At 41.3% G+C, this 27,700-nt stretch overlaps 1 protein-coding gene across 1 annotated transcript in view; it reads right to left on the reverse strand.

Moving 5' to 3' along the window:
* The window catches only part of LOC126235959 (protein 5NUC-like), a 260,942-nt gene that overhangs the window by 22,652 nt on the left and 210,590 nt on the right, over nt 1–27,700 (reverse strand). Inside the window, exons 2-3 of the mRNA XM_049944931.1 lie at nt 20,245–20,448; nt 4,117–4,318 (exon numbers count right to left, since the gene is read on the reverse strand). Coding sequence (XP_049800888.1) covers nt 4,117–4,318; nt 20,245–20,448 — 406 coding nt within the window. The remainder of the gene's footprint in view (nt 1–4,116; nt 4,319–20,244; nt 20,449–27,700) is intronic.

Below are 27,700 nucleotides of genomic sequence, written 5' to 3' on the forward strand. Positions count from 1 at the left end.
GATACCAAGGGAATTGTGCACAATGAATTCATCCCACCCAACCAAACAGTGAATTCCGCATACTACTGTGACGTTTTGTGATGGCTCTGTGAAAACGTGTGGTGATGACAGCCCAAACTTTGGCATCAAGGGAACTGGCTGCTGCATCAAGACAATGTGCCCTGGCATACGTCCTTGCCCACCAGGACCTTCTTGGCAAAAAAACAACATGGCAGTTGTACTTCACCCACCGTACTCACCAGATTTGGCACCTTGCAACTTCGCAATATTCCCAAAACTGAACCTCAAGTTGAAAGGCCGTCAGTTTGACATTCTAGTGAGGATTCAAGAGGCATCGCTGGTGGTGATAAATATCCTCAAAGAACTGGACTTACAGAAAATGTTTGACCAGTGGCAGAAGTGCTGGGACTGGTGTGTACATGTGGATGGGAACTACTTCAAGGGTGATGGTGACCATTGGTCCAAAGGTAAGGTTTTCAACAGATGGCAGCACTAGTTTCAAAAATTTTGGATGGTACCTCCTATCCTTTCCCCAGCTAAAGCCCAGTCACACACCCTGTTCCTTAAAAGCTGCCTAAGCCATGTAAATCCCCTCCCCTCCCCTCCCAAATGGAATAACCATAAAAATTAATATCTCTGAATGCCATCCCTTTTTTCACTATGACCATCAAATTTTCAGATTCCATAAATCCCTATCCCCTACTAATGTGATACTGCAGAAACACAGACAACTGTAAACCAACTCTGCTCCCTCTCACTGTTACTGTGCAACCTTTACTATGAGTACTTACATCATATTCTCAAATGTATAGCCTTGCTCTCTGATACCTGGAAGAGCACTCCAAACACCATCTCCAAAAGTCTCGAATTTATTTACATCTTAGACCCACTTCAGAGCACCACTACCCAACAACAACTATTCTACCCCAGTGAACCCCTTATCAACCCCTTCAGCACGAAGCCCTTGTCTTGCTGACCTTTTTCCTCTGCCAGATCCCACAAAACTCTGTTCCATCATCCCACAGAATCCAAAAATTAAAAAATGCAAAACACTGTTGTTAACCTGTACAACAAAAACCTCAGTCCTACAGAAGTTCAGTCCTATCCAAAGGCTCACTTTCAACCCCACTTCCAAGTTCAGTCACACTGGACTCATCAAAAATCTACCAGTGCTCTGCTTCTCTCAGTCCTTATAGTGGAAACATGTTTTTTTCTATCAGTCTCCCCAACCATAGCCAACCTAATTCCAGAACTGAATCTCATCTCTCCCAGTTCATACCACCATCCAACCATGACCCTCCCCCACTCCCACCTAACCACCTCCCTGGTTACTGTCCAGGAATTCCTTACTTCCAACTTGGTCCTACTATCCTTCCCAAGGTCCCTTCCCCAGAACAAAAACTTCTCAATGGAAAAAAGAAGAGTCATCCATAATCTCCAAACAGGCACTGATTTAATCATCTTCCCTGCAGATAAAGACTCCACAACTGACGTGATGAATCATCTGTCAACTGTCTGACCTCTCTGCTTTTAAGTCCTGCCATAATGATCCCATCCAGCATAACCTACAATCCCTGCTCGAATCCTTAGGCCCATCCCAGGGTCTCTCCATGAATTCATCTTCCTTCTCACCCCCAATGAGACACTGCACACCCACCTTTCACAGGCTTTCCGAAATCCACAAAACCAACAATTCTGGACACCTCGTTGTAGCTCGATACTGTGCTCCTCTGAAAAGAATCTCCATTCTCACTGACCAACAGCAGTTGCCTGTAGTCTAGCCTCCCATTTAAAGATACAAACTCTTTCTTTCACTGACTCTCAACTATCCTTAGCTCATTACCACCTGGATCCCTACCCAACACTACTGATCCCATATCCTTATCAGTTAACATCCCACATGTCCAAGAAGTTGCCAGTATCAAACACTACGTGTCCCAATGTCCTTCCAACTCCTATCTCACCATCTCATTCCTTACACATCTAACAAATTACATCTTCACTGTTAAATACTTCTCCTTTATGGGGAAGATATACAAACAAATCTGCATTATGGCCCCCTGTTATGTGAACCTGCTGTGGGCCATCTAGATGAAACCTTCCTAGGCTCCCAAAACTTGTCTGCTTCCAGTGTGTTTATGATATCTTCATGATCTGTCCCAGGATCAAGACATACTATTCTCATTACTCCACAGCCTCAACACCTTCTTACCCATTCACTTCACATAGTCATCCTCAGCTCACGATGCCACCTACTTTGACACTGAACTTCACGTCTCTGATGGCTCCACCTATACTTCTGCCCAAGTCAAGTCCACTAACCATAAACATTACCTGTATTTTCACAGCTGTCATCCTTTCAAAACAAAAAAGTCACTCCCATAAAGACTGGCTAACCATGGAAAATGCGTTCAGTTCCCTTGTTCAGAATGCTGAAGTTCTCAATAAGGCAATCAATTCCCTTGTCCAGTACGCTTGGGTCTAACTAAAGCCTTCACAGACAGGCACTATCTCCCAAACCTTGTCTGCAGTTATATTTCCACACCATATCCTCAAAACACCTCTAATCCTTCTACCACCTCAAAGAACAGGCTGCAAAGAAACACCTCCCATCATCACCCAGTATCATACCAGACTGGGACATGTGAACGATATGTTCACCAGGGGTTTGACTATTTATCATCATGCCTGGAAACGAGAAATATCTGACCCACAATCGTCATCCCTCCAGCTAAGGTGGTATTCTGCCACCCATCCAGTCTATGCATTCTCCTAATTTGCTCTTATTCCACACCCACTTCCTACCCTTTGCAACACGTCCTTGTGAAAGACTTGATGCAAGGCCTGCACAATACACCCACCCAGCACATCCTACTCTGGTCCCTTCACAGACTTATCCAATCCCACCAGAGGCAGGGCAACATGCTCCCAAGCAGAACATTCTGATTCCAGTGGCTGTGCCAACTCATGCCATTTGGATTTTCTCTTAACACCAGTTTCTTGAACTACATATGAGAGTTGTCCTTGCAACACATCTTCCATTCCTGTAATTCTCCTGCCCTCTATCTCTGCTAGCCTCCTGCCGCACTCCCTCCTCCACACTGCCCAGGACCCTAACTTCATTCACCTTGCGGTCGCACCTTCTTCCCCACAGTTTGCCCTTCTCCTGTTCTGTTGTACCCTCCAAATCCATTCCTTCACTTCCCTGCCACATCACCATCACTTGGCCCTGCATGAAGCCACAGTACCAGTGTCAGTGCCTGTCTCACATTTCTATCTCATGGACATGCTTTCCCTCTTCCTCTGCTTCCTGCACCCCTTTCTCATGTGCTTGTTGCCTCCATCCATCACAACTCTCAGTCATGCTTCACCAACCCTTCCTCCCATAGAAGTAGCCTTAAATAAAGTAAGATTGAACAAGTTCTCCACTATTCTTAGAAAATTATGGCTAAAGTACTGACACACACATTAAGGAGACAGAAAAAGTACAAAATAAAGGGATACTAAGGGAAAAAGTTGGGGAAAGAGGTAAATCTAATATGGAAAACCCTCACCAGAAAATTGAATAGTTTCAGGGGCAGCTAACCTGCGGCTGGAAGGAGAAGTAGAGGGGAGAAATTGTAGTGGCAAACGAAGACTAGAGTGTGCACAACAGATTACAGATGATGTCATGTAAAAGCTACATATGGATGAAAAGAATAGCAAAGATAAGAAAAGATCAACAACTGCATGAAACCTATTGCAAGACCAACGACAAAAAGAAAAAAGAATGTATTCAGCTAGATTTTTATCCTCAATTTTCTATGTTTGTAGCTTTCATACTTCATATATTGAATTGAAGACTTTTTTAAGATGTACGCTGTAAAACTTAAGAGCTGTGTATGTGTGCAAGGGGTGGGACTTCAATTGCATATATCTTAACATGGTGTGTCTATTTGGAGGTGGCGGTATGTTTAGGTTAGGGAGAGGACAGTTGAGGGTACTTCGTGTATATCTTCCTATTTTCTTGTACTATGTAGATTGAAATTTTAATCTGAATAACTGCACACACTTTGTTAGACAATTGGCAGGGAGTACTATATACATGAAAAAAATGACAACTATGCGTGCACTTACCAGTGTACAAGAAGGTATTGGTATGTCCACCAATGACAACATCAATATCAGGAACTTCAGAAGCAATTCTCTGATCTGTTTTGTAACCTGAATGGCCCAATGCAATCAGAATATTGATTCCTTCACGTTTCAGTCTCTCTGCTTCTTCTTTAATACTTGCTACTTCATCCAAAAATTTGACTTTTCCAGTGAAGGCTATGATCTGGAAAATTAATATTATTCATTACAAGTTAAATACCTAAAAATCAAAAATTAATATACCAGGTAATCAAAAAGTCATATAAATTTGAAAACTTAATAAACCACGGAATAATGTAGATAGAGAGGTAAAAATTGACACATGTTTGGATTGACATGGTGTTTTATTAGAGAGAAAAAAAGAAGTTCACAAAATGTCCAACAGATGGCACTGGACAGCAAAACATCAGGGACTGCGCATGACACTCATGTATAAAAGGAGCTGTAATGAGAGAGAGAATCAGATGCGCCAGCAGTCGCAGCATGTTGACGTTACCTGAAAAGGTGCTTTTAGTGAAGCTGTATTATCAGAATGGGGAATGTGCTAGTTCAGCGTTACAATCCTATCGCCATAGGAAGGGGATTCGAATGGGTAAAGGTCCGTTGACAAATGCAGCTGTGGCGAGAATGATTTTGAAGTTCGAAGCCACGGGTTGTTTAGACGATAGACCCCGTAGTGGCTGACCAAGGACAAGGCGTAATGCTGCTGAGACAGTTCAAGGAGAAATGGAGACTGTAGAGGGTTCGTCTATGCATGGGGAAGTCAGCACTCGTGCAGTCGCACATCGCACCGGCATTCCATACACTACTGTTTCATTGGCACTTAGGCGTACCCTCCGATGCTATCCGTACAAAATCCATCGGCATCATGAACTGTTACCTGGCGATTTAGTGAAGCGGAGGGCATTTGCGGTGTGGGTGTTTCAGAAGATGGCAGAAGATGACAATTGGTTGAGTAACGTGTTGTGGACTGACGAAGCTCATTTCATGCTCCGAGGGTCTGTCAATGCCCATAACTGCAGAATTTGGGCTACCGATAATCCTAGAACTTCGTGGAAACTACATTGCATGACGAGAAAATCATGGTATGGGTTGGATTTACCACATCTACCATTATCGGGCGATTTTTCTTCGAGGAAATGCGTGATTCTGGTTTTGTAACTGCTACTGTGATGGATGAGAGGTACGCCGATATGTTACAGAATCGCATCATCCCCAGCCTGGCTGATAAACACCTGTTGGAATGTACAATGTTTATGCAGGATGGCACTCCACCCCATATTGCTAGACGCGTGAAAGATCTCTTGCGTGCGTCGTTTGGTGATGATCATGTGTTCAGCCGCCACTTTCGTCATGCTTGGGCTCCCAGGTCCCCAGACCTCAGTCCGTGCAATTATTGGCTTTGGGGTTACCTGAAGTCGCAAGTGTATCATGATTGACTGACATCTCTAGGGATGCTGAAAGACAACATCCGACGCCAATGCCTCGCCATAACTCCGGACATGCCTTACAGTGCTGTTCACAACATTATTCCTCGACTACAGCTATTGTTGAGGAATGATGGTGGACATATTGAGCATTTCCTGTAAAGAACATCATTTTTGCTTTGCCTTACTTTGTTATGCTAATTATTGCTATTCTGATCAGATGAAGTGCCATCTGTCGGACAGTTTTTGAACTTTTCTATTTTTTGGTTCTAATAAAACCCCATGTCATGCCAAGCATGTGTGTCAATTTGTACCTCTCTATCTACATTATCCCGTGATTTATTCAGTTTTCAAATTTATATTGACTTTTTGATCACCCGGTAAATATTCAATTTGATGAACACAAGAATACACCAATAAGAACAACTGTGGGGATAAGCACACATACATTGATATAGAAACACTGGATCTTTAAATCTGGAAAATTCAGTCATTTGTTTCGTTATGAGAAGAAAAGCAATACATAAAATACGAATGGCAAATTTGCAACTGTGATTGTGGGAAGGTACTATTGATATGAGTGAAATAATTTGATCCTGCACAAATGGTAAGATCACCATTAAAAAATTATCAACAGAATAATAGCATTCTGTGCCAGAGCACTACATAATTTTCTTTTTATTGACTCAGTTTCATCCTTTTGGATATTGTGGTTTTTAGCTTATTGCATATTTTCATTCCCATATATTGTGCAGAGTGTGCAAAAAGACCCAGTCTGTGTGGTAGGAAGTATGAAACTTAATTTTGTTTCTAGTTTCATACCTGTGCTGGAAATTATTTGGAACAATCATTTCACAATTATTATTTGCGAAAAGAATTATTTCACATAAATATGAGAGAAAATTTAGTATGTTAGGTATCTTGACAGTCATCTTGGGGTTTAAGCTCTTTTTTTCTGTGTTTGCTTTATCAATACATATGTTTTTGGATAGGGTCTGCCTTTATCGAAACACAATTTTGATTTTAACCCAAACATGTTTCACTGCAGTTGCAGCTTCTTCAGTGGGCTTTTTATTTTTCATCTGTTAAAGATAAAGAATGTTCTTTACTGTTTGTATACATGTAACTATTAGTTTTAAAATTGTAATTACAGCTATTTGAAAAAAACACACAAATTATGAATTAACACCTTTTTACCACATGGTGTGTTTTTTCTGATGTGTTGTGTTTCTACAGTGACTGTTTTGTTCCACAGTTTGTCATCTGCAACCACTTACACCTTAAAGTAGATAAATTGTTCTAGCCAAAATTACGATTTGAAAATTGTTATTTCTTTGCCTGAAATTAATTAATTCTGTGTGTATGTGAGTGTCTATTTACATAATGTTTGACTTACATTTTTTTTCCCTCAACTTCATCACTGTCAGACACTATATACTAAGTTGCCACTGTCCCTGTCACTGTCACTGTTTCACTGTTTACCAACTGTAAAAACAAATATGGCGGGCAGTGGAACAATTGAGGTGTAAAAAAAAGATGGCTGACAGTAGAACAGTTGAAGGTGTTCGTGACAGTTGTTCTGAATCTTTCAGAGGTGTCTGTGAATTTTTTAAAATTTTGTTTTACTTGTGTGTGTGGGAGGGGGGGGCTGATGTGTGTGTGTGTGTGTGTGTGTGTGTGTGTGTGTGTGTGTGTGGTGTTTGGGGGGGGGGCTGGTGTGTGCGTGGGGGGGGGGGGGGGGGGTGAGAGCTCTATAGGTTGGTATTGTCTAATAATTCTTTGAGGGCAGAGAACAGAGTTCCATTGCAGAGAGCTGTGTATTATCACTTGTTTGCCTTCCACTATGACTTTTTGTATCTGATAATTTTCTTCAATCATTAGTTTTTGTGGGGGACTGTTGCTGCATTTGAGAATTTTCAAATCAGTATTGATGTTTGTTGGGTTATGTTTCTTGTCCATGAGGTGTTCAGCAAATGTGAAATGGCAGCTGTTACTTTTTAATGCTCTTCTGTAAAGTTTCTGTTTGTCTACCCTATATATAAACTGCTTTGCAGTCCTGACATGTTAGTTGGTAAATACCAAATGATTTGTCTTCGTCTGTGCTTGTGTTGGTTGTCCTTAGTTTTCTCTGTGTTGAGTTGTCTGTCCTGAAGGCTATTTGTTTTTTTTTAGTATGTTGCCTATTCTGTGGATTGCTTTGTTGTTGTAGGTGAGACTGAACCACCTGTTTGCCACTGTGGGTGTTTCTTGCTCACGTGTGCTCATGTGTGGGTTCTGTGTGTTTGTAAGTTGGTGAGAAGGCTTTTGTTTTTGTGTGTTGGGAGTCATTTTTAATTCTGTTTTAATTTTTTGGTTCAGTTTATATATAGTGTTTGTGTCATATCCATTCTCTACTGCTATTCGTCTGATTATCTGCAATTCACTCTTGTAGTTGTTTTCAGTGAGTGGGTTTTTGTTCAGTCTGTATAGCATATATTGGAAGCCGGCTAGTTTTATGATTGGAATCTTTGTGAATGGCTGTGCTGGTGGTGGTCACTTTCCTGAATATAGAGAGTTGGTGTAGGTTGTTGTGTCTGTATATTTTGAGGTCAAAGAAGTTTAACCTTTTGTCGTGTTCTGTTTCTATGGTGAATTTTATTTTTGGGTGTGCTTTGTTTATATCACTTTGGAGTTGTTGGATGCGACTTGGTGTTTCATCTACAAGGCATATGATGTCATTTACATAACAGTACCAATATATTATCCAGTATTGTTTGGGTCTTACTATTGTTTCAAATATTTTATTTTCAGTGTGATTGAGAAAAATGTTGGCAAGGAGTCCACTGACTGGTGACGCCACTGGAAGCCCGTCTTCTTGTGAGCAGAGCTGATTGTCAAATGAGAAATAGTTTTGCTCCGTGATTAGTTTTAGAATGCTAGCTATTTCTTTTATGTGGGGGTTGGGAATTTTGGCTTGTTCTTCTAATCATTTTTTGATGATGTTGATGGTTTCTGTGGTGGGGATATTGGTGTACATGGATGTCATGTCAAATGATGTATTTGTATTTGTATTTGTATTTCTTTATTGGTCCTATAAATCGTGTTTAGGTACATATTTTGCACAAGCGATGTAGGACAAGTCAGGTTGGTACAGAATATACAACATCATAAACATTGTTATTTTGAAAGGATAAATAATTAAAAATTAATCAATACATGTTGAATATTGATGAGAAATTTGATATAATGAAATAAAATGATAGACTTATTAAGAAGTTACTCTACACTTTCCTGGTACTCTAAAAACTCAGAAACAGAATAGAAGCAGTGGTCAAGCAAGTACTCTTTCAGTTTCACTTTAAACTTTTGTAAATTTTGCATCTGTTTCAAATAGGGTGGCATGTGATTGTACAGCATTATGCCAGTATGATACACTCCTCTATTACTCCCTTACACTGATGTGAGTGTGACTGTTGTGAGTATCTTGATGTCTTTGATTTGTTGTATCAGCTATTCAGTGTTGTGTATGGTTCTGTTATTTGCGTGTATGTAATGTTTCTGTAAGTATGTGTGCATTTCTCTGGCAAAGTGGTTTGTGGGTGCACTTCTGAAAAAATAAAAAAAATTAAAAACAATTCACAGACACCTACCTCTGAAAGATTCAGAACAACCGCCAGGAACACCTTCAATTGTTCCACTGTCAGCCATCTTGTTTTTACACCTTAACAGTTCCACAGCCCGCCATGTTTGTTTTTACAGCTAGTGAAACAGTGACAGTGACAGTGGCAACTCAATATATAATGTTTGACAGCGATGAAGATGAGGAAAAAGAAAATGCAAGTGAAACATTATGTAAATAGACTCACACACACACACACACACACACAGAGAGAGAGAGAGAATTAATTAATTTCAGGCAAAGAAATAACAATTTTCAAATCATAATTTTGGCTTACACAATTTATCTACTTTAAGATGTAAGTGGTCGCAGATGACCTACTGTGGAACAAAACAGTCACTGTAGAAACACAACACATAAGAAAAACCACACCATATAGTAAAAAGGTATGAATTCATAATTTATGTGTTTTTTCAAATGTCTGTACTTACGATTTACAAACTAATAGTTGCATGTATACAAATAGTAAAGAACATTCTTTATCTTTAACAGATGAAAAATAAAAGCCCACTGAAGAAGCTGCAACTGCAGTGAAACATGTTTGGGTTAAAAAACAAAATTGTGTCTTGCTAAATGCAGACCCTATCCAAAAATATATGTCTCTTAATAGTGGCTGATGAGATTTTCTCTGCTTTGCACTGCAAGTGGCTGACAAGATTCTCTCTGGTTTCAAAGATGATGTAACTTACCAAACGAAAGCTTTGGCATGTTGATAGACACACAAACAAACACAAACACACACACAAAATTCAAGCTTTCGCAACCCCAGGTTGCTTCGTCAGGAAAGAGGGAAGGAGAGGGAAAGACGAAAGGATGTGGGTTTTAAGGGAGAGGGTAAGGAGTCATTCCAATCCCTGGAGCAGAAAGACTTAACATTAGGGGGAAAAAAGGACAGGTATACACTCGCACACACACACATATCCATCCGCACATATACAGACACAAGCAGACATTTGTCTGCTTGTGTCTGTATAAGTGCGGATGGATATGTGTGTGTGTGTGTGTGTGTGTGTGTGTGTGTGTGTGTGTGTGCACGACAAGGAAACAACTGACTGAAATGAACACTTTGCTACCAATTAGGTACATGACAATTCATGATTAATTATATTGCATGACTACAAATGATGTGAAACTTGGAGAATTCAGTGTTTGTGTGATAAGTCAGAACATGTAAACAACACCCCACGGAACTGAACAAGCCCTGGCTATGTTGTTGTGCTATCTCTCTCCACGCAGTTCATATCTATATGATCAAAGCACCAACAGAAATTGCTACAGGACAGTAATGAACCAACTGCCACCCAGACATGCTTAATGATCACATTGCAAGCAAACATGCAGGTCTGGGAAGCAGTGGTACTTACTGATCTCTGAAGAAAGTTTATACATTTCCTACCCCTCTGACTGAACATGGTGCAGCTGCCACATGTCATGTAGAGTTTCATTGGAGGAGAAAGTTCTCAGTCTCCAAAATCTCCCTGAAGTAGTAGTTGCTTTTTAGGTTTCCCTCATTACATAGGTGTTGCACTCATGGTATCCCAAAATATCACACCTGACATTCATCCGCTATGCCATTCAACGAAACAGAATTTCAAATTGTCGTAGTCCTGATAGCATCTAATATGTATGTCGCCAACACTGTTAGGGTGGTCGAAGTAGGACTCAAACAAAACCATATTTTGCAACTAAGCACACTAATAATTGTGTTCATGTTACCATTGTAGCCTGGGACATTTATATATTTTTTGGAAACAGCAGACTGTGCAATTACATGTTTACTATAAGTCCAGGTTGCAATGAACCTTTCTCACAGAAAACTCTAAACTCTTTCAGGGCTTAGCGAAGAATGTTGCTTTGGGACATGATTTTTTTTTGTTTTGTTTCAGCAGTAATAATAACTAAGCTGCAATGTGCATGCAAACCAGTAGGTTGTTAGGAAGTTAGGAGAAAAAGTTAGGATTAAAATTTGTTTTGGTACCTGTCAAACATTTTATATTATTGAAATTATTTAATTGGATAGGTAAGAAAATCTACTCACAAAGCAGCAGCAGAACACACACATAAAAGACTGTTGTGATTGGCAAGCTTTCAGAGCCAGTGGTTCCTTCTTCCATCAGAGGGGTTGAAGGGGAAGGAAGAAGAGTGAAGTAAAATAACTGGAGACGTCTAGGAAAATGGATAGAATTTGGGGAAGTCACCCATAACCACAGGTCAGGGGAGACTTACCATACGGGATGAGAAGGACAGCAATTAAGAGGCAGGCTGCCAGATTTGTTACCACTAGATTCAAATAGCACACAAGTGTTACAGAGATGCTTGAAGAAACTCAACTGGGAATCCATAGGCAGAAGATCAAGATCTTTTCAAAGAACACTACTGAGCAAATTTAGAGAACTGGCATTTGAAGCTGACTGCAGAGCAATTCTACTGCTGCCAACATACAGTGCATGTAAGGACCATGAGGATAAGATACGAGAAATTAGGGATCATATGGAGGCATATAGACAGCTGTTTTTCCTTCACTTCATTTGCAAGTGGAACAGGAAAGGAAATGACTTGTAGTGGTACAGGGTACCCTCCACCATGCACCATACGACATCTAGTGGAGTATTTATGTAGATGTAGATTTGCCCTTCCTGTTACTTTCATTCTCACTGGACAGTGACAGTGGTCACGTGTGTGAGTTGTACTTGCGTGAATGTATATGTGTTTTCTACTTCAGAAGAAGGCCTTTTGCCTGATAGCTCAAACATATAGCAGTCTTTTCATTGCACCTATGTGTGACTCAACATCTCCTCTATATGGTAAGTAGCACTCTACCCTTTTCAATTTTATTTATTGTAAATATACAGTATAGTAGGAAAAACAATGATTTTGTAAGTGATATGGGAGTATATATGGCATGAAATGTAGCACACTGGGCTGTTGCCATTGGAAGCAACAATGGCTCCAACCTGGTGGCATGCCAGTCTCTCAGCTATATATGAACAGATATTTTCAGTGGGTGAGGGATCTTGAGAATATTCTGGCCAGGGTAACAGCTGAGCATCCCCTGAACTGAGATAGGCTAGGACAGCATGGGCGACATAGTTTTGCATTATCTTCTTGAAAGATAATGCCACCGAGACATCAGAGGTACAAGGCATGTCAGAAATGTGATGTCTACTGTCTAAATTACAAACTATGTCAAACAGCAGGGACTGTGTTGTGTACCATCACACCAGGTGCTGGCCTCTTATGATGATGATGATGATGATAACGATGATGATGAATGCAGTCTGGCCAAGTTCATTCTACTTGAAGCCTCTAGACATTGATATTCCCATTGTGTGCCTGTACGAAAAACTGAGACTTGCTTGAAAAGCTGATGCAGTTCCACAAATGTTCCCAGGGTTGTCGTTTGGTGCACCGCTATTAGCTTGCCTCTCTCTGCTGCTGTACCAAGGGAAGCCACAACAGTGGTAGCCATGCTGGCAGTCCACAGTGCCCCAGACATTATTTCACTGTCCATGTGGATACCTGTCTTGAAACAGGTTCATCTCCTGACTCAAGGTATGTGATGCACAGCTGAGCAAACAATATGTCTGTCCTCTCAGGCACTCATTACAGAATTCCACTGAGACCCTAAATGATACTGAGTATGGCGGATTCCACATTTTCACTACAGTCATGGGATCCTGGCCAACAAAATAATAAATTGCAGTCTCAATAGAGCATGGCCCTGCTGTTTTCAAATATCAACATGTACTGGTAGATGTTTCTCTATCTTATATGAGGCATAACATGATATTCTCACAACACTGAAATGGAATTTCTGTATTAGAAACCCACTGTGCAATCTTTCTGTATTTATATCTACATGATTACTCTGCAACTCACACTTAAGTGCCTGGTAGAGGGTTCATCAAACAACTTTCACACTACTTCTCTGCCATTCCACACTCTAACAGCACCCAGGAAAAACAAACACTTAAATCTTTCCTTGTGAGTTCTGATTTCTCTTATTTTATTACAGTGATCATTTCTTCATGTCCAAAATATGTTTACATTCGGAGGAGAGTGCTGAAGATATCCCTGACATTGGTGTAGGCACTCTCTTTAGTAGATCTGTTACATCTTCTAAGTGTTCTGGCAATAAAACGCTGCCTTTTGTTTGCCTTCCCTGCTACATTATGTTCCAATTTAAGTTGATTGTAATTGTATTTCAAAGGTATTTCGTAATTCCTAGGCATTTAGTTGAATTCACAGTCTTCGGATTTGTGTGATTTATCACATAACAAATATTTAATGGATTCCTTTTAGTACTCATGTGGATGTCCTCACACTTTTCATTATTAAGGGTCTGGTACCACTTTTCATCCTATACAAATATCTTTCTTTATATGCAGATAGTAGATGGTGTTATTTGTGCTTACTTCTTGCAGTTGCACTGAAATCTCTAATGGGGAAAGAAAAGAGGCACCGTAGAGGAATTATCCAAATGGGATGGAAATCAGCAGATGTGATATGATGCACATGTACAGACAAAAAAAGATTACAGCTTCAGAAAAAAATGGATGATTTATTCAAGAGCAAGAGCTCACAAACTGAGCAAGTCTGTACTTACTGGTCCATCATTGGCCCCTATGTAAGCAGTTATTCACATTGGCATTGATAAATAGAGTTGTTGGTTGTCCTGCTAACAGAAAACATGCCAAATTCTGTCCAACTGGTGCATTAGATCATCGAAATCCCAAGCTGGTAAGAGGGCCCTGCCCACAATGCTCCAAATGTTCTCAATCAGGGAGAGATTGACCTTGCTGGCCAAGATAGGGTTTGTAAACACAAAGAAACATTGTAGAAACTCTTACCATATGCCAGTGGGCATGGTCTTGTTGGAAAGTATGTCCAGGATGGCTTGCCATGAAGGGCAACAAAATGGGGAATAGAACGTTGTCGACATACCACCTGGCTGTAAGAATGCTGTGGATTAAAACCAAAAGAGGTTCTGTTATGGAATGAAATGGCACCCCAGATCATCACTCCTGACTATCAGCCACATGGTGGGCGACAGTCAGGTTGATACCCCACCACTGTCCAGGGCAACCCCAGACATGGCTTTGCTAGTCGCCGAGGCCTGGAATCTCATTGACTGGAGTAGAAATATCTTCAGTGATAAGTTCTGCTTTGAACTGAGCCCCAACGACCAGCAAAGACATGTCGGAGACACCCCAGACAGCGGAGGGATGCCAAGCTGACTGTCACCCACAATATGGTATGACAACCAGGAGTGCCATTTCATTTCATAGCAGAGCCTATTTGGTTGTCACCCGTGACATCTTTACAGCACAGCAATATGCCAATGATATTCTATGCCCCGTTTTGTTGCCCTTCATGGAATGCAATCCTCGGTTTATATTTCGGCAAGGTAATGTCCACCCACCCACAGTGAGAGTTTCTACTGCTTGTCTTCATGCTTGCCAAATCCTACTTTGGCCAGCAAGGTTGCCAGATTTCGCCCAAATTGAGAATGTTTAGATGTTTAGTGTTATCGGCAGATCCCTTCAACTAGCTTGGGATTTTGATGATCTAACACACCAGTTAGACAGAATTTGCCATGATATCCCTCAAGAGAGCATCTAACAACTCTGTCAATCAATGGTAAGATCAATAAATGCTTGAAAAAGGGCTAGAGATGGACCAATGTGTTACTGACTAGCTCAATTTGCAAATCCTTTTTTTTTTTTAAATTGTAATCATTTGCTTGCCTGTGCACATACATCACATCTACTGATTTCCATCCCTTTTGGATAATTCCTTCATGGTGCACCATCTTTTTTGTCTTAAAGTGTATTTGCATACTGAAGCATGTAAGTAATGCCAATTTGACATTTTTTGCTTTTGTTATTCTCATGATGTTGCAATTTTAATGGCCAATATTAATAGTCTCTGGCAGTATTCGTAGTCAATTTCCTATCCAGGTTTCCAAATATCTTTTGTTGCCAGTATATCTTCAATGTCTGCTCATTCTCTCATTTCTTCACTCATAATGTTCTGTAGTTGCCATCAAGAAGTGTAATGAATTAACTTGAATGAAGATGCCATGAAACTTAATGTGTACACTAAATTGACACTATAATGCTTAATGCCTATCAGGCTTATGCCCTATAAATCTGGTTCAGTAAATCCATACAGAAACTGCCAGTTTGCAAAAAGAACTGCTGCCTTCTCAGTTGTATTATATGGCTGCTGTTTATCTGGCCAATGCTGTCATCTTCATTTCTCCTTTATCCAGCATCAGGCAATGTTGGGAATTTATGGTACTTCTCCATTTTCCTCTGTCTTTTGAACATTCTTCTTCTGTAACTGTTTTTTCCCACTCTAGATTCCTTTTTCTTAAACTTACCTTTGTTGACTCAATTCATCTTCCTCTAGGTCTACCTCTTGCCATCAAACTGGCCTCCGTCATTAATTTTGGTATTCTTTCATCTTCCATTCTGTTTAGATGTCCAAACCAATTTAACCTGTTCTTTTCAGTTCCCCCATACAGTTTTTCTATTCCATTTTCATTCCTTACACCTTCATTTCACACTCTTGTCTCTCCTCATTTTCCCTAACATACTTCTTAGGAATTTCATTTGACAGGCTTGTATTCTACTCTCCTCTCTTTTTGTCACTGTCCAAGCCTCTGATGCATATGTCAGTATGGCTGTAAAGTATGTCTCATACAGCACTTGCTTACACTGTTTACCTGGTATAAGTAGCTTAACATTTACTTGATTACAATGACATTATTTAAAGAAAATATTTTTACATCTGTAAATACTGAGTCATGTTTATAGTATGTTACTACTTGTCACACAGCTTTACAACAAACAGTGCCACTTGTCATGCAGTTAACAGAAATTTTCAGTCCCTGAATCCAGATAATTTGGAGAAAGAATGGCCTCCTGTTTTACCCCTGCTGTGTTTTTATAACTGTGGTGTCCTGAGTGACTTTTACTGAACATCATTTCCTTCTTTCTCCATCAAGAAATTGACCTTATGGTGTATCAAGGCTTCAGGTCTGCATCTGTTGGAGCCATCTGCTCTGCCGTCTTCCAATATAGCTTCTAGCTGCTGGGTGTTAGTGGAGATTAATTTTAGACATTGTTTCACTGGACATGTTCTGTATATGGTTCCACCACTAATTTTTGTAAACTATTATCTTTTCCACTAAGCATCAGATGTTTAACTGCTGTAGTATATTCACATTAATACCTACTTGGCACTTATGAATCACTGTTATTGTGTCAGCCTGCAAATAGGACATTAACATAACTTCATGTAATTTCATCAAATACCTACCTATGTCATATCTTCTGGTGCGGTGCTGCTATTGTCATAAAGGTATTCTACAGAAGAGTGCAGTAAGAATATTGTCTAAAGTTGATAACCAAACACAATGCAGAAGCCTCTTCGGGGCCATACATATGTGTGGCTAGTACTGTAGTGAAATGCGAGTCTACATTTCACTACAGTACTAGCCTCACATAGTAACAGAGCAGATGTATTTTTTTCCTCCCCTGTTATGTTTTTCTCACCCCTTCCCCCCCCCCCCCCCCCTTACCTTCAAAAAAAATATTCTTTGCAAATATCTTCCAGAATATCATTTATATGGTGTGTCCACAGTACCAAAAGTCTTGAATACTAACTCAGTGATTAGCCAACTTTATTATTCATTACATTCTTTTGAATAACTAGAATTCATTAGTGCGATTAGTTTACCTAAAAACCCATGCTAACTGCACAATACCAATAACACAAAACTTCGTTATCACCATTCACATGTAAACACATGCCCAGTTACTAACATTTGGATGGAGTAGAGGTTAAAGACACAAGTCTTGAATACTAGCTCAGTGATTAGCCAACTTTATTATTCATTACATTCTTTTGAATAACTAGAATTCATTAGTGCGATTAGTTTACCTAAAAACCCATGCTAACTGCACAATACCAATAACACAAAACTTCGTTATCACCATTCACATGTAAACACATGCCCAGTTACTAACATTTGGATGGAGTAGAGGTTAAAGACACATGAGTAATTATAGCATCTATACAGCTAATGTTGGATACATAGTATTAACTTTTGCTCTCATTTAGTTTCAGAGTAATTAGCATTCTTATCTAAAACGTTACTGAAGTACAATCCCATATTTTGGGAAATTAGACAGCACAGTTCAATAGCAATTGTTGTTGTACCTAAAAGTTCACAACTAGAAGAATCTCTCTACATTGTTAAGTTAATCAGGATCATATATGTTTAATTGTAACTTGTAAAAGACAGTGGACAACAATAACTGAGAATCATGTTAATTACAGTGAACATACTGCAGACAAACTGCTACAAATTACAATTCATACAATGTGCCTAGTTTTATTTAAATTTCACATCCTGGAGATCTTTTTATAAATTGGGACTGTTTTCAATGACTGACTTACAATTAACCTCAAGAACTGTGTTAATCTTCAATGACACATTCTGTGAACTGTGACAATAGTATTGAACTATGAACCAGGTTATTTCCGAATTATGCTTACTGTGCAGCTGTTTTTGTTCTGATAGGACTATATAATTGGAAGGACAGTGTAATTAGGAAACATGTTGATGATTCACATGCCACGTGAGAACTTTTTGGTCACTTCAGTGTTAGGCTACTGCACTCTAACAATCTCATTATAGGATATCAACAGAGTGTACTATGTGGCTAGCTGTTTATCTGTCCCTTAATTATAATAGATGAGACATAATCTGGCCGTAAACATTATGTCATCTGACACTAAAGTTTACTCATCAACATACCAAAGAGACACATCAGCATACCAATGAGACATGTATGGAGCCATTGGGCTCCATGCTGGGACCATGTCATTCCAAGCATGTGTGTCAATTTGTACCTCTCTATCTACATTACTCCGTGATTTATTCAGTTTTCAAATTTATACTGACCTTTTGATCACCCAATATTACACATGTATGCACGCAATTTCAAAACTTTTTTTTTTTTTTTGCAAAAAAGATGGAATTAATAACAAAATTTTCTCCAAAATCATATTTGTTTATTTTGCACAAATATACATTAAAGCTCGAATCACAGATTAGATAAAAACAGCTACCTCAAGTTAATTTGCAGCATTAGGATAGATTTTTCGAACATACTCAATGAGACTGTGGAACAGATTTTCCCCAAAACGTTGATGCCAGAAAAATTCCGCTAGGTAGTTATTCAGGATAGCACGGTGAGTTCCGAAACGCCTTTTACATTTTTCTTTAGCTTTTTGACAGACTGACTCCATTTGATTTGTGGTTGCGTTTGTAAAGGGATCGACAAAATAAAGCGGATGATTAACAGTCGCCGGCCGGAGTGGCAGAGCGGTTCTAGGCGCTACTGTCTGTAACCGCGGGACCGCTACGGTCGCAGGTTCGAATCCTGCCTCGGGCATGGATGTGTGTGATGTACTTAGGTTAGTTAGGTTTAAGTAGTTCTAAGTTCTAGGGGACTAATGACCTTAGAAGTTAAGTCCCATAGTGCTCAGAGCCATTTGAACCATTTGATTAACAGTCAGGTGATTGTAACCCAAGTTACGTATGGTGTTGTAAGCTTGCCACAAACCAGAAACTACTGTGGTTCCAGGCAAAACATACTGTTGCAAAATTCGCAGCAAATAGGTAGCATCACGTCGTGGCACAGCAACCATAAAGCTTTGCTTTGTCTCAACGTCATAACCATCAAAGACCCATTGCTCCCGCATCGTATGACCTCGATGGTACTTTCTCCTGACGAAGCAGCTCTCGTCTATTTCAACAGTCTGGCCAGGGCCGCCCAAAACTATTGGCTCAATTAAGAAATATTTGTGGCAGATATCCCTACAAAATTGGCAACAGTCGACCACAGTGTGCTCACTGCCAATTTTGAGCTCCCTCATAAAAAACTTTTGCTTATTGAGTTCGAAAGCCCACATGTAATGCAGTCGCTAAATTTTAGAAATGTCTAAATGACTGCCAGCAAAAAATGACATTTTCCTGATTGAATATTTCTTTCTACAGTCCCTGCCAACGGAGCAGCGCCAAATTTCGCCATCTTTCCCTGTAGTTTTCTCCAGCTTCATCTCGTTGTATCCAACACAATTCCCATTTTCACACAACATATCGTTCTTCAAAAGATCTTGGTACCTAGCCCATTGTATAGAGCTTTGGGTGTTCTCCGTAACATGGTATAAATCTTCCATTACAAAGTCACTCAAATCTGGAAAATTTCTCGCCATTTTGGCACACGCAGTAATATACCATACTTCAAAACGACAGCCTCAACAGAAAAATTAGGTTGTTTGGCGCACTGATCAAGATACATAACTGTGAGCAACAGGGACATATACCATACGCAACAATATGCAAGGCCAACAATAGGTATCATGGTTAGGATGAATGAAACTGTAAGCATTGCCTATGGGTAAAGAACTCTGTGAAGAAATGTATTAAAGTGTCTGCAGCATATTGACATAGCAACATGGATAAGTTGGTTCAAATTGTTCAAATGTGTGTGAAATCTTATGGGACTTAACTGCTAAGGTCATCAATCCCTAAGCCTACACACTACTTAATCTAAATTATCCTAAGGACAAACACACACACTCATGCCAGAGGGAGGATTCGAACGTCCGCCGGGACCAGCAGCACAGTCCATGACTGAAGCGCCCAGACCGCTCGGCTAATCCCGCGCGGCGAATAAGTTGGTGAAAGCAGACAGTTAATTGATTTTTTTTTTTGCATCCATATGAAAATAAGTACTTTTTTGGTAGTCCGTGCATATATATGCTTATATCCTTAGAAATACGCGTTTCCTTCAAAAATAGGTACTTTTCTCGTGATGAGCGATGGACCCCCTAAACTGCACAAGTGCCACAATTTCCAGGTACAGCTGGCGTAATTCATTTTAGCACGTCATCATGTATTCCGTGTCGATCAAAGAGTTGATGAACATGCCACGAGAGTAGTACCTTGGTCTCTGGTGTGAGGTAGCCGATGATGCCGACGTCGGGACCGCCTGGCAGGTGGAGCACGACCGACTTGACGAGGGGAGAAGCGGCCAGCGCTGGCTCCTCGCTGGTGTCCAGGTTGGCAGCGACCACGGGGAAGCTGGCGTTCTCCAGGAAGGGCACCAGCCCGGCCACGCCGTTGTCGAACTCGTGGTTCCCCAGGGACTGCAACATCCAAACACAATCTTACTCAGGCTGCCCGCTTCCTACATCAGTACCAACATTCTGCTCATCAATATTTGGTATAATTTGGTAATTTTTTTTCTTTTTCTTTGTCAGGCTAAGGTCGTTTGCAGACCTCGATCCACATCTACTCAATTGTTTCATTCAGAAGGCTCTTCGTTAATCGTAACAAATTTTCACGTTACAAAAGTTATTTCTGATGTAATGTAACAGACAGATTTGGCTGCAGCATAAGATAGTTTGAAATTATGGGTCTCATTTCGTCATGATCTCTCCATTGGCAAAAGATTCCGGACTAGCTCCCTATTCGGATCTCCAGGAACGGAGCAAATAACACCTGTTTGTGTCTTGTTTTCTTGCTAAGTGCCAAACAACATCTCAAATTATTTTTATTGTCAAATAATTCTGTCTTTTTCACTGTTGAAATCACTTGCATTAAAACATCTTTATATATTTACGTTCCTATTTGTGCACAGTGAACGTTTCTTCTCTGTAAACCGTAAATACCTTTTTATTTTCAGACATTTCGACTCTCTTGCAGGAGAACACTAATGGCACAAATACTAGGGCATTATGTGTCACGAAAATAAAGCAAACAACATGACGAATATTCAGAAGACACGAAAGCAGGAATCAAAATCCGCAGACTTCAGCATACTCGGAAATTTATAACTCCTTACCCGGCACAATTTATAAAGCATTGACGTCGTAACCGCACTCGCGGACTTTTTTAAGCGGACTGCCTATGAGCTCATAGGAAGCACACCGCGCCTGGTACACGCGGCGCTCGGGGACCACAGCACAGCTACGACACCTGTAGATGTGCTTATAACAGTCCGAAACCGGTCGTGTGAAAATAAAGAAATTTACAACTGAAGCGGTATTTTAATCTCTGCTATAATGTTCAGTTCCGGATGTTCTTCCAATAGGATTGTTTCTTTTAAAACATGGTTTAAAAAACACGTGTCTTAAGAAAGATGCACTTTCACTGTCACTAAAACTGGAAGGGATTGGGAGCCTATGATGAAGGGAATAAGGTTTGGCAGTTTGGCGAGGAAGAGTTAAGGACGGAGGACTGATGCATGGTATTGATGGGGTTGGAGGGGCTGTTAGGAAACGAGAATAGGGGAGGGGGGATGAAGGTATTGGCGAGGCCAAAATTTGAAGGGGAAAAGGGGGGTAGGGAAATATGGAGAGGGGAAGGGGAAAAGGGGGTATGGAAATATGGGGAGCAGACGGAGAGGGATCCCTGATGAGATGGAATGTGTAGGGTGGATTTAAAGTTGGTAGAATGAGTAAATGTTGGGCCAGAGTTCATGATGTGGAAGGGAGAGACGGTTGAAATTTCTTTGGGAAAGTATGTGGAAGGTGTCAAGGTGTACAGCCAGTTGGATGTGGTGGTAGAGGTGCAGCAGCATATGGGGATTGGAAAGTGGAGGGGAAACTATATGATTATTCGAACTAAGTTTGCAGAAAGTGAGGCAGAGTGCACGGCATTCTGGTATCTGGAGCGGCATATAGAAATTAGGTGTGTGTGGGGCGGGGGGGGGGGGGGGGGGGGGAGATCCATGCAACAGTCACATAGCAAAGAATAGGTCAGATCAAGATTTTGTAGGTGTGGAGGACAGTGGAGGGGTGCAACCCCAAGTTTGGCTCGTTAATAGTTTTAGTAGTTTTAGCCTATCGTGGTCTTTCTTTTCGATGATTAGTAGGTGAGGTTTCCACATTAGTTGCCGGTCGATAGTTAGTCCAAGATATTTTAGTGTATTAGTTAGCTGGCTAGGACCGCTAAAGATCATAAGGTAGAAGTCACAGAGATGGAAGGTACAGGTGGTGCATTCAATAATTAGTCCCTGGGTTTTGGAAGGGTTGATCTCGAGGAGCCATTGGTTACACCAAGAGGTAAACTGATTGAGGTGGATTTGGAGGGAACGTTTGTATTTCTGTAGTGTGGGACAGAGAGCAAGGAAGGCAGTATCATTAGCGTACTGAGGGAGGTGGACTGGTGAGGGTAGTTTGGATGAATCGGCAGTGTAGAGGAGGTAAAGAAGAACAGAGTTCTCCTTGGAGCATCTACACATGGATATGTGCATCTCGATGCTGTACATAATTCCAGGACTGGCCAGCAAAGATGTGGTGTGTCTGCAACATCCTGTGTTGTCGCTGGGCGCATTAGAGGTGGCAAAAAATAGTTTAACTGATAGAAATAATCGGTTACTGAAAAGTAGCAGTTACTGAATTAATCGCTCATTTGTCACTAGCAGTTGTTTTAATAACTGCCAATAGTGCTACAATCCTCCCATTGGGTTGGCAGGACCAGTATCAATCTCTGTTTGTACTAGAACAACTGTACTCAGCGAGGTCGGTGTTGGGGATACGTAAGTCCATCGCATTTCGCGGTTGTTGGCCTGAAATCCACTAAGCTACTTCTTTTAGATGATGTCCCTTTGACCGCAGTGGAAGTGCTTGTCGTGGATTCACTGGATCATTGTGCTGAGGTATAGCTGCAGTGGTGAATTGTAAAAGGAATTCTCTGATACTGGTTGGTCAGCAAAGAGCATACACGATTTAAAAGGGGTTGTCATATAATTCCATTTATCCAGTGGTGCCGTCACATACACTGCACTATACACAGTTACATCCAGTCTGCTTGTAGGCAGAATATCAAGAGATCACTTTATATCCACAATCTTACACTGATGGAGCACGAAATTACCATGTAAACAGTAAGCGTAATCACTGAGAAACCACTTTCTACATGTTGATTTTGGAGATCACCGATAATGATTCTATCTTTAATTAGAAATGGTATGATTAACGTAATGAGTGGAAGATACGACCGACACACGACTGCTCCTGAGGGCCTCCTTCACCTCACTGCCCGCCCAGCCCCTATGACACAAAGTAGGGAACTGCTTCCGTGTTTTGTGGGCAATAAGCGCCGTGAAAATTTTTTCTGGCTATATATATATTGCAGCAAAACTCCATCAATGACATTCTTTTACATGGGTGATGCAATGCCATATCACCAAGGCGCCACACTGGAAGTGCTGTGTCATCTACGCTATCTACTCTCTCTCTCTCTCTCTCTCTCTCTCTCTCTCTCTCTCTCTCTCTCACACACACACACACACTGGCCTGGCAACGTATTGCACAACATTATGAAATAGTAGGAACCACTTACTGACATAACAGTTACAGCATGTGGCGCCATCTGTTTACTGCAATGTGTACTACGTTGTCATGTCATCTGACATCTGACCACGGATAAATGAACAGAGCAGTGGAGTGGATCCTCCTCCAAGCTATTCTATAGCTCATGGAAATATCTGTGAGACTGCGCACCACCTATTTATAGAATTGCTGTCTGACTGTTCAGACTGACCATAAGGAGTTCGCGCATTTATGGAAATAATCGCCAGTAGATGAGTGTAACTGTTTTTCTGTGGCAGTTATATTATTCAGGCACGGTTCTTGTTCTCTAGGAGTTGGTTGAACTGTGGCCTGTTCCAGTAGGTTGTAACAGATGATATTTTTTAGAGATGACATATATCCCAGTGTGACAAGTATTTTCAAACTTCTACGGAAATAACTCCCGGCTGTCAGCGGGTTTGGCAGAGTTTACAAACAACTAGTTTGTTATTGCCCTTAACGTGATCCACTTACCGCCATACATGCAGCTGCCATTAGCCTATACGCATTAGCTAATAGCATGGAACCGCGCCCCAGAATCAACATACTCAGCTACCAAATCAAATTAAAGAAAGTTAAATATCTCAACGTACGTGTCACAGATTTACGTATAGGACCAAATAAAACAAAAATGAAAGACGATAATTAACAAAAATGTTTCAAAATGGGCTGTGACGTGACGCAACTTGGTTGGCGCGCGATGAGGCACTGCTAGTTGGCTACCTTAAAAGACCAGGCTTTAACTAGAGAATAAGCGACGAAAGTGAAGCCATCACCATAAGAAATACATTGGTGATAAATTAATCCAAGTTACCACGTATGCTAGCTGAGAGAAATCTACCAGCTTGTGTTTCGCGGGCGCTCTGATTTAATGGTACTCTCATATGGGAAATTCGTTAGTAAAAATAACTGGCAGCAATAATTAACTGAAAAAGTATCTGGTATAAAAAAACCGCAACCGTGACAACCGATACTCCGAAATAACCATTTGGCCCACTTCTACCACGCACCGTAAATGGCCTTGTCACAGTGCGTATACCGATTCCTCCCAGTTCACCAACGCCAAGCACAATTGGACATGGCTAGTGCTTGGATGGATGACAGTCCGTGTACGCCACGCGATGTTGACAATTTTGCCTTTGTTATCACGCCAGAGTGGACAGGAGTGGTGGTGTCGTCAAGTCCCTGATGGCCAGTGTTGACGCCAATGTCCTGGATTGAATTCCAAATCCCTCCGGAGTATCTGATGAAATAAAAGCACGCGACACTGTTAACGGTGATCTATCCGCCGGATGGGATATTAAGCTGATTGGCCACTTAAGTACTATTTGAAAAATTAGCCACCGAATTTCAGCCTCTCCCTTCTCTCATGTAGGTTGCAGTAGGTACTGGGAGATGAAGGAGCTTGCACAGGATAGATTAGCATGGAGAGCTGCATCAAACCAGTCTCAGCACTGAAGACCATAACAACAACAACAAATTCTCTCGTCATCATCATCCAAATCATAAGTGACACCAAACTACACACATATCCACTGCAGTCATCTACACTTAACCGTTGCACTTAAGACAACACACAATGCTTATACTTAACAAAGGAAAGGTGAGGAATGCAGAGGATAGAAAACACCTTTCCAATTCAGGCGGCTGAACCTGCCCTTTGGGGTCTTCCTGCGATTTGCGCCATACAACTTAATTTTACTGTGTGCTCCATTGTCGAGACGCCTATCTTTGCTGCCGTGCTGACAGTCTGCGGTGATTCAGGCGCTGACGCATTGTCCTTGTAGATTCCACATCCTGACTCTAGTCACATTACGTGGCTGTATGATCCTCCATGGCCAAGTGGACAATGCTTGTCTTCTTGAGCGCTAATGGCTTGGAGCCGTTGAAATCCTGCATAGCGTCGAGTATGACCTCTCTGGAAACATCAATTCCATATTCGTAAGGCAGTAGTGGGTTCCCGATCAACAGGAGCAGCAACGCTGCGAAACGATGGACCGCAGTCCAGGTAGACCACGATTCTGACATGTGCTGGTAGGCGTTTCCGATTCGTACAGGAAGCATAACACGATCTTCTCACAAACAAACGAAACTGAAAGGTGGTTTCTGAACGACAAATCCGCTGCATAATCTTGCGCTGTATACAGAATGTAGATGGCCTTACTGCTTCGTTCTTTGTGCAGTTGTATTGAAATGTCAATCACTTGTACAGCGAAGCATGGCAATGTTGCAGTGTTTTTGGCCAGAATTATATTTAAAAAAACATAAATAAAACAGAGGATTGTTTGATAAGTCTGGTGAAAAAGCAAGAAGAAATGTTTTATAAAAATAGTCTTCTTTGAGGGCTATAAATTGATAAGTCAAAACATTATGACCACTGCCCACCGCGACGCTGGATGCTGCCTACCGGCTTTGCGGGCACGTGACGCGGTAACAAAAGTATGTTAGCGGAGCAGACACCGAAAGGGGGTCACCCTAGCGAAGATATGGGCTGCAAATGGGGAAATCCATTGAGATAAGCAGTTTTGAAAAGAACAGGTTATTATTACGCAGAGCCTGCGAACGAGTATCTCGAAACCAGCGAGGCTGCTCGAATGTTCACGTGCTACTGTCGTGAGCATCTATGGAAACAGGTAGAAGTACAGTGAAACAAGCACTAGGTGCTAAATGGTTGGACATCCACGACTCTTGACAATACGTGAGGTTCGGAGGCTTGTCTGTTCTGTAAAGTAGGACAGGCCGTCAATTACGATTGCATGGCTACGAGACCATCGGAATTCGACCGTCGATCAGTGGGAACGTGTCGGCTCTTCGGGTGTATCGCTTTTTTGCTACACTAAGTCAACGGTCGTCTCCACAAGCACTGTCATCGAGGTGAATGTCGGTTCTAAACGTACATCGCGCCACGGACACAGGGTGGTGTGTGCAGTGTTATGCTGTGAGAGACAATCTCCTTCCCTTGCATGGGAACTGTGGTAGTAATCGAAGACACGCTGACAGCTGTGAACCACCTGCATCCCTTCATGCTGGATGCCTTCCTCGACGGCGATATCATCTTTCAGCAGTATAATTGCGTGTCTCGGAGCCAGAACCGTGCCACAGTAGTTTGTGGGGCATTTTAGTGCCTCGGCCATCAGATACGCCTGATGTAAATCCTGTGGAATCCATCTAGGTCGCTATCGGGCGCCATCATCGCGTACGCAAATCAGCGGTCCCTTATTTACGTGAATCACATGACATGCGCGTAGACATCCAATGCCACATACCTCCACAAATCTACCAATAAACTGTCGGATCCGTGATACGCAGAATCAGTAATGTAGTTCGTTTCAAACACGGACAAGCAAGCTATTAAGCAGGTGGTCATAATGTTTTGGCTCATCAGTGTGCATTTGGTCCAGTGATTCACCAGCTTGTTTACACCATCAGAAAAAGTGGTTTTGTCGAACTCTTCAAAACACTCATTGGCTGCAGCTATTACCTCCTCATTCGATGAAAATTTTTCTTCATAGCAAGTCAAACTTCAAAGTCAGGGAAAGGGAAGAAGTCACTTGGGGGCCAAGTCTGGTGAATAAGGTGGATGAGGAACCAATTCAAAGCCCAATTCATGCACTTTCGCCATTGCTATCGCTGATGTGTGGGATAGTGTGTTATCCTGGTGAAAGAGCACTTTTTGGTCTTTTTTCCAGATAACGTGAATTTCAGACGATTCAAAAATGAAGCATAATAGGATTTTGTTATGGTTCTGCCTTTTTCCAAGTAGTCTATGAGGATTATTCCTTGGGAATCCCAAAAAACAGTGGCAATCACCTTATCAGTTGACAAAATGTTTGCTTTCTCCAGTCCACTTTCGCCGGCCGGAGTGGCCGAGCGGTTCTAGGCGCTATAGTCCGGAACCGCGCGACCGGTACGGTCGCAAGTTCGAGTCCTGCCTCGGGCATGGATGTGTGTGATGTCCTTAGGTTAGTTAGGTTTAGGTAGTTCTAAGTTCTAGGGGACTGATGACCACAGCAGTTAAGTCCCATAGTGCTCAGAGCCAGTC

The sequence above is a fragment of the Schistocerca nitens genome, chromosome 2 (genome assembly GCF_023898315.1).
Source record: "Schistocerca nitens isolate TAMUIC-IGC-003100 chromosome 2, iqSchNite1.1, whole genome shotgun sequence".
Classification (NCBI taxonomy): domain Eukaryota; kingdom Metazoa; phylum Arthropoda; class Insecta; order Orthoptera; family Acrididae; genus Schistocerca; species Schistocerca nitens.